Source organism: Ylistrum balloti, unplaced genomic scaffold (genome assembly GCF_031769215.1).
Source record: "Ylistrum balloti isolate Yb309-2 unplaced genomic scaffold, AGI_CSIRO_Ybal_v1 Utg370638, whole genome shotgun sequence".
NCBI classification, from domain to species: domain Eukaryota; kingdom Metazoa; phylum Mollusca; class Bivalvia; order Pectinida; family Pectinidae; genus Ylistrum; species Ylistrum balloti.
In genome coordinates, this window is record NW_026782389.1 from 41,727 (window position 1) to 55,783 (window position 14,057).

At 34.7% G+C, this 14,057-nt stretch overlaps 1 protein-coding gene across 1 annotated transcript in view; it reads left to right on the plus strand.

Moving 5' to 3' along the window:
- The first annotated feature begins 539 nt into the window (after nucleotides 1-539).
- LOC132557179 (nuclear valosin-containing protein-like) overlaps nucleotides 540-14,057 on the plus strand; it is a 53,368-nt gene continuing 39,850 nt past the window's right edge. The window contains exons 1-4 of the mRNA XM_060221674.1: nucleotides 540-546; nucleotides 765-879; nucleotides 2,508-2,649; nucleotides 8,370-8,474. Coding sequence (XP_060077657.1) covers nucleotides 767-879; nucleotides 2,508-2,649; nucleotides 8,370-8,474 — 360 coding nt within the window. The 5' untranslated portion in view covers nucleotides 540-546; nucleotides 765-766. The remainder of the gene's footprint in view (nucleotides 547-764; nucleotides 880-2,507; nucleotides 2,650-8,369; nucleotides 8,475-14,057) is intronic.

The following is a 14,057-nucleotide window of genomic DNA, read 5'->3' on the forward strand; positions in this document are numbered from 1 at the left end:
TCTGTCCATCTGTCCATCCATCTGTCCGTCCGTCCATCCATCTGTAATAGAATCTTGTCCTGCTATGCATGCATTCAATTCATCATGAATCATTTAAAATTTTTATTGGAATGACCAATTTAGTATGGAGATGTTTTGCTTGAATTTAGTTCTGTTTGATACTTGTGTCAAAGGCCACCATTGTAATGGATATGAATTTAGTGTTAGTTTGTATGATAATAATAATCTTTATTTATTCTTGATTTCATATTGAGTGTAGAGCTCATCTTCCATATGGTCAAGACATATGAAAATGTACAATATTTACAACCATTATATATGTAAGTTATACATTTTTGATAACAATGATATTTTCTGAGTTATGAAATATTAGAGGATATCTTTGTCTTCACGTCATACAATTATCCACAACATTTTTTTGTGTTTTTTTTTTGCATTTTAGAATTGAATCGATAAGCCAGACAAAAACGCCTAGAGATCATATTGATTACAACTAACTATTTTAGTTCAAATAGTTATGAGTTGCAGTCACCATATTGAAAAAAAGTAAGTTGTAGGTTCATGTACTTTTCATTTCAACATTAGTCAAATTTTACCATTACGGCAGTGTGTAAAGTCTGCCTTCAAAAAGTTTTGTATCATATGGTATTGACATGGAAACAAAAACAAAAAATACCTGCCAAATGAGAAAAGTTATTTCTATTGAATCAGCATCGCTAGTTAAAATCTTTAAATAACTCCTCATAATTAACTGAATATTGCAGAAATGGCAATTTCCCTCGGTTCGATGAGTTCAGCATCCGTTTCTATGCAACAGACTCCTCCAGGAAATCCAATCTTTGTGAGCCGTGATCCAAAGTTCAACTGTCTGAAGTGCAGGTAGGATATTACACTTATTAACTTAACATCCCATCAAAACTATGACTTCTCCATTATAATTAACTCTGAAGAATCCAGGTGAAGAGAAAACAATTTGTATAAACGTTGGGCCTCAGTCCCCTGAGACAGGAGTGGGGCCACATGGGAAATCAAGCTAATACTTTAAAATTGTTTTTCTTCTGTAAGAGAGGCCAGTTGCATTCAGATTTCATCCTTTTCTTGGGGAAAGTGTTTGGTTGGGCTTGCTTTTCAGGTCCATGGGTCAAAGGTTAAAGTACAAAGTAATGTTTTTGCTATATTTAGCTATAAAGTACTTATTGTATAAAAAGTCAAGAAAATAAGAACATTTTAGTTAATTGTGTGATTGTGATTTATCTGAAATGCAAACCTTTGACACAACTACAAAAACGCCTCAATATTGGAAGCCCACATTCGTGATGTCAGAAGTTCGAAGCTGTTTTAACTGCCCTAAAATGATATACAAGGAAGCTTCCAACATGTGTTTGATAGCTTTTTAGCTACTTCTGTGGTATTTTCCATTGACACTTATGTTTGTTAGGTTTAAAATGTTGCATACATATAGAGATGACTTTGTACAATTTCAATTATGAGAACAGTTTGTAAACATTTTCCTTTGATTATCCAGTTGGTCTCTAGAAACTATTATGAACCCATAAGGTAATTTACATAACACAAACTGACAACTGAGAAAAAATTCAGTCAAATTAACGTAAACACACCCGTACCCCTTTCTTTACCAATGAAGATATACTATTAGAACAAATACACTAGTACCAAAATCTTTAAAAGTTTTCTTGAATCGTTGCAATGATAACAGGTATCAGAGGAGATATTTTCATGCATTATACATTTAAAAATTTTAGGAAGTTAATATGTGTTAAATGTACAAGCCAAATATTATTTCTTTTATGTTACACGAAGCCATTCATATCGTAAACAAACATGGCGGTTGTTCTAGAGTTTGACAGAAAATCCAACAACCTATATACCCAGGATGCAAAATGCTATTGCAAACCTCTGGTGATTCATATTAAAAAGTATCATTAATTAAATCCATGAGAATGTTATTTTTATTTCAATCTACAAATCATCTTGTACATGATTGGAAATGACCATTCAAGACAATCTGTTTCAGTCACAAACATGTGACAGGTAGGGACTCAAAATAAAAAAAACTCAGTACCATCTCGTAATGGTGAACAAAACTAATGTAGCAGAAATAGACCTACTTAGTATTAAATTATGGTGTGATCTGTCCATTTAAAAATCAACAGTTAAGGTCATTGGTTTGAGTCACATTTTGACATTTTCCAAATCCAGTTACATAACTCGGGAATGATAACCCCAAGAATGGCATGTTCCTGCGTATAATGCGCACACCCTTTTTGACACGACAGTTTTAGCATGAAAAAGTGCGCACTATCCGCGAAAATTTACGGTAAACAGAAAATTTTGTGAAGCTGCTAATTTTCAGGAAAGTATTAAAGAGAGGTACCAGATTTGTGCCTTGAAGACATTTGATCAGGCAGCTATCACATATGGCATAAATATCTTGGTATGGTACAGACTACATTTTCTAATATTTAGGAAAAAAAATTTGTTTTTAGGAAAGTGTTAAGAGATGCAGTGCAAACCCTTTGTGGCCACAGGATGTGTGAGATCTGTGCATTCAAGGCATTTGATGAACCACCACCTATAAGGTGTCCAGGAAATGAAGAAACATGTGTGCCAGTTCTTAAAAAGGATGAGGTAGGTATGGGAAGGGCTGTGATGAATACTTTCAGAATCCTTAAATTAATAATGAAATATTGTTTGACATATTACTAAGTCACCTTATACAAAGTTTTATGGTGACCTCTTGCAGTTAGGGTCATTCATCATTCCAGTTTAAGCACTAAAACATTCTAAAATAATTTTAGTCTAAAAGAGAAGTTATCGCAATATTAATGAAATTCAACAAAATCTAAAACCTGCACAATTTTGTTTGAAATGTCTCTCACATGTTCTCAGCCAATCAAACCACTCCTTTCAGCAGTTGATGACGTAAATTAACTCCTGCCATTTCCCAATCAAGTTGTCATCATATACCTTTATCTGAATGGTAAACGTAGTTGTTCACGAATCGTTAAAACGATAGACATAATGGAGAGGCATTGACATGAGATTATAACAGGAGACTCATCCGAATTTGTATGTACTATTCTTTCAGATGGAGATTGGGATATAGGTATAGAATTATCAAGTAAAACTAGGAGACAATAGACCATGTGACATGTGATTTCATTTAGTTTTGATATTATATTTGAAATTGATTTATATGTATTTCTGGGATAAGATTATGAAAATTTTCAATTAAAATGCATTAGATAAGTATTATTTTAGAATAAGTAATAAGTATAGGTTCCAATCTTCGGATAATTAAGGACCAATTTTGTTCAAATGAATGACCTTGACTCAGATTCAATATCACTGGAATCTAATATGTTAAATCTTCAAATAAATTTTCATTATCATAATGGCTCTGGTGCAAGTACTCTGCAGGTACAATATATGCATGCTGGGATGAAGTGTTAAAGAATTTGTTCAATTGAATGACTTATTTGCTTTCAAGGTCATAGGGGTTAAATTATTTAAAATCTTGAAATTATTTCATCTCGGTAACTAATAGGCCTTTGGTGCTGATATTAGCCATGTAGAATGAGGTATGTAGCATGAAGGACTACAAAGTTTGTTCAAATGAGCGATCTTGAACCACTTTCAAGGTCAAAGGGTTCTTTCAATCACCACTAGTTCCTGAGTCATGGTATTAAAGTAATAGCATGCCTGGGAAATCAACTTTCTAGTTTTCAGAAATTGACATAAAAATTCTTTTTAAGCTGCTGAACAGGTGAGCGATTCCAGCCTGTTAGGCCTTTTGTTTACTTTGATTCAGATAGGTTATTTTTGTCAGAAAGGAGCAATGCATACTACCAAAGCCAAAAACATGTCGATTTTACAGGATTTTCAGTAAGAAAATAAAAGACCTGCCACAATCAATTAGATATGCAGGTAAATCATGACACAAACAGTTATGGGAAAACAAATTCATTATAATTTTGTTGCAGAATGCTAAAAGGTTTGAAAATTACTTGTGTAAGATTTTGTACACATTCTTTCAAAAACGATTAATTTTTTGAGTGTCATTTAATCAGGATTTTAGTGTCTTTAGTTTCAGAAATTGGGGTCTGAAGATGGCCTTCTTTATGCCTAAGCATATGGATAAATCTATGCATGTTTGTAGGACAGAGAAGATGTTTGTATTTGTGGTCTTTTATTCTTTTAAAATCTATTTTGATCCTTGTGCATTTTCAGGGTTAAAAAAATAAAATCAGTTCAAATGGTCAATTATTTTCCATGAAAAAAAATTGCATTTAATGTTTGATCATTAGCTAAATACACAATGATTTCAGACAGTTTCTGGTTATTTGTGATAAACATTTAAGTTGTCTGTTTCTAATCCAAATTTCCGTCACAAGCATTGCAATTTTTCTCGTATGTATAGCAGAATAGTGAAAATAGGGTACACAACCTTAAAAATGGCCACACAATTTGAAGAATAAAACCTGACAACCAATTGGATAAACCAAGGAAAAGTGTGCAAAGATTTAGGGTCTATGCCCTGTATGTCAAGTCCAGTGAACATTATGTTAAAGAGATACATTCATTTAGCTATGACATACAAAAAACATTGCTGATTTTGATACTGTTAAAATTATACATAAAGTGACACTTCAGGGATTCACAAAGCGTACAGTGTTGGAATAAAGTATATAGCCTTGCTAAAAGAGTACCCAGGATATTTACAGAGGACAAGAACTATGGAGAGTTTAGGGAAACATAAGGAACATAGAGAAAATAGGGAATCTCACGACTTCAGCAATAATGGATGTTTTAATGACTGTTAGTGTTCAAGAGGGCAGGAACGTATAGGAAGCTACTTGGTAGGTATCTTCATACTGAGGAAAAGTACATGACTGATTTTTAACAATCCTGGCAGAAGGATTTATTAGCCAGAAAACTAAGAGTAGCACAGCTTCTAAAGAGAGGCCTAAGGCTGAGGCTGCTTGAGCAAGGTCAAAGTTTTCCAAGAAATGGCAGTTCTTCAAAAGAAGATGGCAGCCTTAGAGGAAGTTGGTTGCTTAGCTTAAGCTAAAAAGGACAGTTAAGGCAGAATATGATGCTGACCTGATGCAAAGGCATCATATTTGGAGTCGGAAGATGAGAGTCTTAAATCTGGGAGATTTCTGAGGAAAGGACATGCATTATGTTCGCAGTTTGCCAGTTCAATAGTAATGTAATGGTTTTATTGAAAAACATTCAATGCTGTCATCTGAGGCATCTCCGTTTGTGTCTCCACCCACTTCTCCTACTGCAATACCTGCATTTGAGATGATATTGCTGGAAGCTAGAGAAGATGACAGATCCCGAGACCTTAGTTTTCTGCACCTGATGTACATAGACCTTTCTTGAGATGGAGATTGCTGTTGGCTCTGATTGCTGAATATGATCTTAGGGTTTCTTGGCACCATGGTCACTCATCGGGAAGATGCTTCTCGGAGAAGTGTTTTCTGATGGAATTAGCTAGGATTGTAAAACAATTATCTTTTAGATTTCTTACACGGTGCAGCATTTGAATGGTTATGAGGTTTCAAGAATTTTTGTCAAGTCATCTTTAAATTCTTTGGAGAATCTAGTTGTATATTTACTTGTATGCTTCTAAAAAAAGTCTCGGTGTTCTTATAGATTCTGGCTAGTTGGAGCTAAGAGGCCTGTCTCTTTCATGATAAGAAAGTGTGTGGTATGTAGGAAACTTAGAGGTCCATTCATACACCAGAAGATAGAAAACCTGTCAGAAGATTAATGCGAAGCCTCCATTTACCGCAATTAGAGTAGATATATTTGGCTTATGGAAGGTCATGATTTGGAAAACCTGTGGAGGTGCAGCGAATCGCAAGAGATGGGCTGCTATGTTGACATGCCTAATTACATTTATTATGATTTATTACCATACATGATGGATGCAGGCTTGCTAGCCTCTTTGTCAGTATTTAACAATTCATGAAAAAATTGTGTTAATATTACATCCGTGAATTCATTAAACGCTAATATTTTTATTAATTTTATAATGTTCATCAAATAAAAGTTTGAACTGTCTGACTGTAGTAGCATTTATAACGTGCTGGGACAAGCTGTTCCACAAATTTACAGTTTTTTGACTAAAGAAATGTTTTCTATTGTCTAATCGCGAATGCTTTTTATACAGTTTTTGAGAATGCCCTCTTGTTGTGGTTGTGGTACACATCTCAAATAAATTTTCAGTAGCTCTCTTATCATATATATTGTTAATAACTTTAAAAGTGTTTATCATGTCTCCTCTCATCCTTTGCTGTTCCTGAGTTGGAAGATCAAGTCTTTCCAGACATTCTTTATAAGATAAATTTTTGAACCCAGGTATTAACTTTGTAGCCCTCCTTTGGACGTTTTCAATAATATCAATGTCCTTGGCATGGTGTGGATTCCATACACTTGCTGTGTAAACGAGGGATCGTGTGCACAAAGGGCAGGGATGTAATCAACGTGAGCTTATGACTCGCACTTACTGGGAATTCCTCGTTCATGGGGAAGAATTACAAGCCCCAATCCCTAGCACGAAGGAGGTTCAACAGGTTACCCAACCCTTTCGGGCAAGGATAAGAGCATGTTGATTCCTTCAGTGTAGTGCGTGCGACCCCGAAGATCTAAGGGCATTGCAGACCTGTAATTGCTCAATCTGGTGTGGCTAAACGCCACTTGTCCCGCTAAGATGCTGCACCAACGCCAGATCAGTGAACTATTTAGCAGGCTAGAGTCTTGTTCGTTATCAGAATTAACCAGACAAATGGCTCCACCAACTAAGAACAGAACCGTCTCTGCTTCATAGAACAGAGTATACTTGAATGCTGGAAACCTTATGTTGAACTTGAGTGATAAGGACTTTGATTCAGAGTTCGAGAACTTCAAAAAGTCATAGAAGTATGGACAAATGTGCTGGCATTTAATCTGCTTCATCGTACAAATTCCAGGACAGAATGGCAGAACAAGAAAAGCACTATCAAGCATTTTCCAAATTAATTGTGTGTTATAGATATGATGGATGTTATTGTGTGAAAGGATGGCTATTCTGCAGACCGAAAATAAATCAAAGAGGATCATGACATGAATATACAACTTTATAATGTAGTGCTGGATTAGTGGACATTGTGATTGATGTAATTTTAAATATAACTACTATATTATATACATACTCAGTAAGTGTATTTCTCAATGGAATTGCTATTTGTGAACAGACTTGCCTCTTTTCCTTGGAACACCATGTTACAAAATGTTACATATGTATAAATTTATCAAGAGAGGAATCACAAATATTATTAAATAGATTAATCAAAACATTTAAAAAATGTCAACAAATATATCAAAGGATGGAAGTTAAGCCCAAACACAACAGAACAAGAAGGATTATCGGTTTTTGCAACTAAGTTCATGACAGTGACAGCTTTTGATGCTTTTGAGTTCATCATTGGTATCCCAATGAATATTACATTAGCTTGCCAGATGTCAACAAGACTGGTTTAAAACCTGATGTATTTTACAAGTCAAGGTCATGAAAACGATAACTGTTGTTGTAGATTCTGTGATTGGTGAATAAAAGATAAAACATTAAAAAAAAAAAAAAAAGTTTGAAAAGTCTGATGTTCAATCAATGATAATCTGTACCTAGTTATTTGTTTGGTTGAGAATCCCTGTGTGTGTGAGTTGCTAGGGAGACATAGTATATAAGTCTGGTATTTTGATTAGTTACTCTGTTCTGAGGAAGGCATACCTAGCTTGCCGACGCATGTCAACTATTAAACAGTTTTAATTCTTCCTGTGGATATTGTCTTGTCCTCATTTATCATGTTTGATCGCTTTAATTTCCGACAGTTTCTGGTTGTACATACTGAGTTTTAGTTGTTGGCTTCTTATTTCACTAAATGTTGATATTTGTTGATATGTCAAAATTGGTTCGAAATTATCATGTTAGATCTGAACATTTTGAGATCAATAGCTATTTAGGTCAAGATAAAGCTACAGTGTGGTCATGTCCATCTTTTTGGATGGTAAAACCAGTTCAGATGACACATATAACTGAGTACTTATAAGCACTGTTTCTGTAGTATGCTGCTAGTGTAGAACAGAAATTCTTTGACTGAGTTGTATTACAATTGAGTTATATTATTACTGGAGTAAGTCTGTACCAAATAAAAAAACTAAATAACAGGCATGGTGAACTTTCTGCAATTCTTCTGGAGCATATAGCAGAGCATGTTTTCCAAAGCATGCAGCCATTTATGTTGTGTGTACAGCACCTTTAGAAATGTAAAGAGTAGGTATATTTACTTCCTTTCTTTCAGATATTTCGTGACCCAAGTGCACGACGGGAGATAAGAGCCCTTCTTGTATATTGTACTAACAAGGATCAAGGGTGTCCAGCAGAAATGCAGTGGAAACAACTGGAGGTATCATTTATGTCAGCCTAGTGCTCATTATTCTTTTTTTTTTTTTTTTTAATTTTTCTCATAGGTTGGACGTAGGTCACTTGATTATCTATTAAAAGCACATTGGTTCCTCATTGTGAAAAATGTTTTATCACCTTGACATGAACTGGTGTTTTCCCAACACAGCAGTTTGATTCAACAATTTTTAAAGGAGGTATACTATAGGTCACCTGACTTGAGGTATGCCGCCTTTGGTTTTTTCCACATTTTGTATTTGTGTAGGGATCTCTTTCCTTAGTTCTTGGCTTTATAACCATAACATGCTTTCCATATTCACATTGTAATTTTACAGTTTTGGAAAGATGTTGTCTTTTTTAAACATTTGTATCTTATCTTGAAACTCTTGTGAATAACGGTTGTCCACTTTTTTCTTTAAAACGTGTGTTTTAAATATTTCATCATAAAAACAGATAGCACTGGTTTCCCTCTTGACATTTTTACTTATCACCATTTTCATATTTGTATTCTTTTTGATATAACAAACTCTAGATAATTTTTCTCTGAACCTTGGTGAACTTCATAACAATTACATAAAAGAAAATGTGTTTTCCTGAATGGCATTGTGAATTTACAATTTTTGGAAGAGTTAAGTCCCTTTGTTTTTTTTTTCATAAAGTTTATCTTGTCTGAATATCACCTCTCTCATTTCCTTTTACCAATTTCTTTGAAAGTTGGTAAGTTATGTTTTCATGAACAGTATTTTGATAAAACAATGATCCAAAGAGAGACTGGCCTTTGTTTTTTTTTGTTTTTTTTTCAGCATTTTGATTTTAGATTTAGCATCTCTTCAAAACTTTATTTGCTTTGATTTATCATCAAGCATTTGATTTCTGTTGCAGGGGACAGAAGTGTATTGTTCCACACTGTTGTTCTCTTGTTATAATCATTGTCCCCCACCCCACTTCCATTTTTATCCTTTTGGTTTTTAGGTCACCTGAGCTGAAGGCCATCATGATATGTCTGTCGTCGTCAGTCGTGCATCGTTAACTTTTCACATATTCGACTTCTTTTCAAGAATGGATTTTGACCAAATTTGGCACAAAGCATCCCCATGGGAAGCCGCTTCAAATTTGTGAAGCGAAAGGGCGTGACCCCAATATGGGCCCCAGGAGGGGGAAAAAGGGGGTAAAATTAGGTAATTCTTTAAAAATCTTCTTCTCATGAACCAACAGTCAGATTAAGTTTATATTTGATATTTAATGTCCCTATGGCAAGGTCTACAAGTTTTGTGAATGAAAAAAAACCGGGTCAAAAACAGCCCCACTAGGGGGCTCTCAAAAGGGTAAAAAATTCATCTTTAACCGATTTCAACCAAATTTGGTAGAAAGCATCCCTTAGTGAAGACATATGAAATTATGTTGAAAAAAGTGATTATGTCCCCTTTGGGGCCCATAAGGGGTGTAAAAGGGGACATATGTAAAAACCTTCTTTAAATGACTTCTTCTCAAGAACCACTGAATGGATTTTGACCAAACTTGGCACAAAGCATCCCCATGGGAAGCCGCTTCAAGTTTGTGGAAAAAGGGTTTGGCCGGGGGTAGGGGTGGAGGGGTGGGAGGGGTGGAATGGAGGTAAAATTAGGTAAATCTTTAAAAATCTTCTTCTCGTAACCCAACAGTCAGATTAAGTTCATATTTGATATTTAGGGTCCCTATGGTAAGGTCTTCAAGGTTTTTGAATGAAAAAAATATTGGGTCATAGACAGGCCCTCCAGGGGGCACTAAAAAGGGGTCAAAATTCAAAGTTGAGGGATTTCAACCAAATTTAGTATATAGGGTCCCCTAGTGAAGAACATGTGACTTTGAGTTGAAAAAAGTGTCTGAGGGGTTCTTTGGCCACATGGGGGGGGGGGGGCAAAAAGGGGTCAATTAGATTTTTTTTGAAAATGGGATCTAATGGCATTGGCCATGTTTTCGGGTTACAACTACACTAAGCACAAAGCATCTGTGTAATAAGACACTTCTAGTTTGGGGGCAAAAACAGTAATGGCTGCAATAGGGGCCCCAGGTGGGGGTAAAAAAGGAGTAAAATTAAGTTAAGTTTCTTTAAGTTTACAATAGAAAAAGGTGTGGCCTCAATGGGGGCATATACAAGGGGCAGAAATGGGTAGAATTTGTTAAATCTTAGCAAATCTTGTTGTCCTGAACCAAAAGTGTAACTTCATATAGATGATCTTTAGGGAAAGGACTGCAAAGTTTGTGAGAATAAAAATAACTGGTCCAAAATTAGCCTTTCTGATATATGTTATATATTAATCTTCAATAAAGACATGTTGTGTGTTTATGACAACCATATAGGCGAGAAAAAATGTGTAGCCAGATCTTTCATCAAACCTGGATCTTATTACTTGCTGAACCTTCTATGTTCTGAGCTACATGTATAATATGGTTCAATACCTATGGTAACACTATATTTCTCAGCCTTGATACATATATATTCCTGTCTCAGAAGTACCACAAGATTTTTTCACATTGTTTTATGTGAGTTTTTTTAGTTGGATACCTTATTGTATAAGGCAAGGAAAAGATTGTGGATAGACTTGAAATTGATCTGATTTTTTGTATACATTAGCTATACATGTATCTACTAAGCTATATTTCAACTTGTAAATGAAAACATGGTTTGCTTTATATAAATGTGCAACCCTGGCCTCTGCTTGGCTAAGACATTTTGGACTTCCTCTCAAGAACCACTGGGTGGATCATGTTCAAACTTGGTACAGATGTTTTACACACTGTCCTGCACAAGTGTTGTTACATTTTTGAAACCTTTTAAACAACTTCTTCCAAAATACCAGAAGGGCTAGAATCATTATATTTTTCTGAAAGGTTCGATTAATGAAGCCCAAGAAAGTTTGCAAAAAGAAATGACCTTGACCTATATCCAAGGTCACAGAGGTCAAATGTGTTAAAACCTTTAAACGACTTCTTTCAAAAAAGCAGAAGGCCTAGAATCATTATATATGGCTGGAAGGTTCCTTTGATGAAGCCCAACAAAGTTTGCAAAAAAAAGTAACCTTGACCCATTCAAGGTAACAGAGGTCAAATGTGTTAAAACATTTAAACAACTTCTTCCAAAATACCAGAATGCCTAGAATCATTATATTTGGCTGGAAGGTTCCTTTGATGAAGCCCAACAAAGTTTGCAAAAAGAAATGACCTCGACCCATATTCAAGGTCACAGAGGTCAAATATCTTAAAACCTTTAAACGAATTCTTCCACAATACCAGAAGGTTTAGAATGGTTATAGATGGCTGGAAGGTTCCTTTGATGAAGCCCAACAAAGTTTGCAAACAAAATTACTTTGACCCATATTCAAGATTACAGAGGTTAAATGTGTTAAAACATTTAAATGACTTCTCCCAAAATACCAGAAAGCCTAGAATCATTATATATGGCTGGATGGTTCCTTTGATGAAGCCCAACAAAGTTTGCAGAAAGAAATGTCCTTGACCCATATTCAAGGTCACAGAGGTCAAATGTGTTAAAACATTTAAACGACTTCTTCCAAAATACTGGAAAGCCTAGAATCATGGTATAAGGCTACTATGTTCCTCTTATGGTGTCCTACAAAGTTTGCTAAAAGAAATTACCTTGACCAATCTTCAAGGTCACAGATGTCAAATGTGTTAAAACATTTAAACGACTTCTTCCAAAATACTGGAAAGCCTGGAATCATTATATATGGCTGGATAGTTCCTTTGATGAAGCCCAACAAAGTTTGCGAAAAAATAACCTTGACCCATATTCAAGGTCACAGAGGTCAAATGTGTTAAAAAATTTAAGTGACTTTTTTCAAAATACTGGAAAGCCTAGAATCATGGTATAAGGCTACTATGTTCCTCTTATGGTGTCCTACAAAGTTTGCTAAAAGAAATTACCTTGACCAATCTTCAAGGTCACAGAGGTCAAATGTGTTTAAACAATTTCTTCTGAAATATCGAAAAGCCTAGAATCATTATATTTAGCCAGTATCTTCCTTTTTTGAGGTCCAAGAAAGTAAAAGAAATGACCTTGACCCATTGTCAAGGTCACATGGGTCAAATGTGTTAAACGTGGAACATATGCACAGATGTAGTAATGTTGGTCATAAATATCCAGATGAGCCATACAGGCCCTCTGGGCCTCTTGTTCTTTTCAATATTTTGATTTGTTCAGAAATTTCTTTGAGTTTTAAACCCATCTCTTTTGAACTTGTATGTTTTGATTGATCATCAAAGCATACAGCACTGTTTTGATTGCTTCCATAACATTGAGTGTCAAGATATTGGCTAGGGTAATTGATTGTTGACAAAATATATGAAAGAAAACACTTGTTGAATGTTTTCCTTTGAACAGGAGCATCAGACGAAATGTGAATACAAACCTATACAGTGTGTCTATATGAGGAATGGATGTACTGAGTGTATCAGTAAACAGACCATGGAGGACCATCAAAAGGGATGTGTATACAGAAATATTATCTGTTCCTACTGTGGGGACAGTATCATCTTCAATCAAAGACAGGTAATCAGGATCATAGGTTTTGTTACTTTTTGTGGGGACAGGACCATCTTCTATCAGTAACAAGTAATCATGATTATAGGTTTTGTTACTTTCTGTGGAGACAGGACCATCTTCTATCAGTAACAAGTAATCATGATTATAGGTTTTGTTACTTTCTGTGGGGACAGGACCATCTTCTATCAGTAACAAGTAATCATGATTATAGGTTTTGTTACTTTCTGTGGGTCAGTATCATATTTAATCAGTAATTTATAGAAGAACATGGTGTTTTGTATGAGCTGTGATGAATATCATTGTATTAAATTTACTTTCTCACATCAGAATAAGTCTTGTTTATTACAATCAGTATTATTATGATCTTTGACCTATGTTTATGAAAAAGGTTTCTAGGTTTCTGACACTACTAATTAACTACTGGAATTTCATACTTGAGGTATATAGGTTCATGTTGACGAAGTGGTGTGTTGATGGGGACTGTAACTTGCAAATTGTCTTGGTATTTAGTGTCTTACATTACTGGTAAAATGTTAGTTCAGTGTTGAAAAAGAAAATGTGTTAGTTTAAAATTGATGAAAAACATTAATGATACTTTCCACATGTTTCTGAAATGTGATTACTATAACAGTTTAATCAATCATATGATCAATTAATATGTTTTATTTATAGGAACATGAAACAACTTTGTGTAGAAAGTTTCTGGTTTCATGCCCAAATAGTTGTGGTATTCAGAATCTACCAAGAGAAGAAGTAAGTGTATAGATGCTGTATCAGAATGAGTTGGGCTATAATTTATAATTAAATGAAAGTCACTTGTCCACTTCATTCTTTACTTTTAATATAATACTACCACACAGGTGTACAGGAATATACCTCAACATCTTAATATCTGTTTTGATGTTTTTGATCAAAAACTATTTTTTGTTTGATCCCTTGAAATTCCAAGGTATGATCGAGTTATTCTGTGATTTATCAAAAATATTCATGCACTTTTTCAAATTTCTTTCTTAAATGTTATTGCAGATAAGCTACAAATTCCTG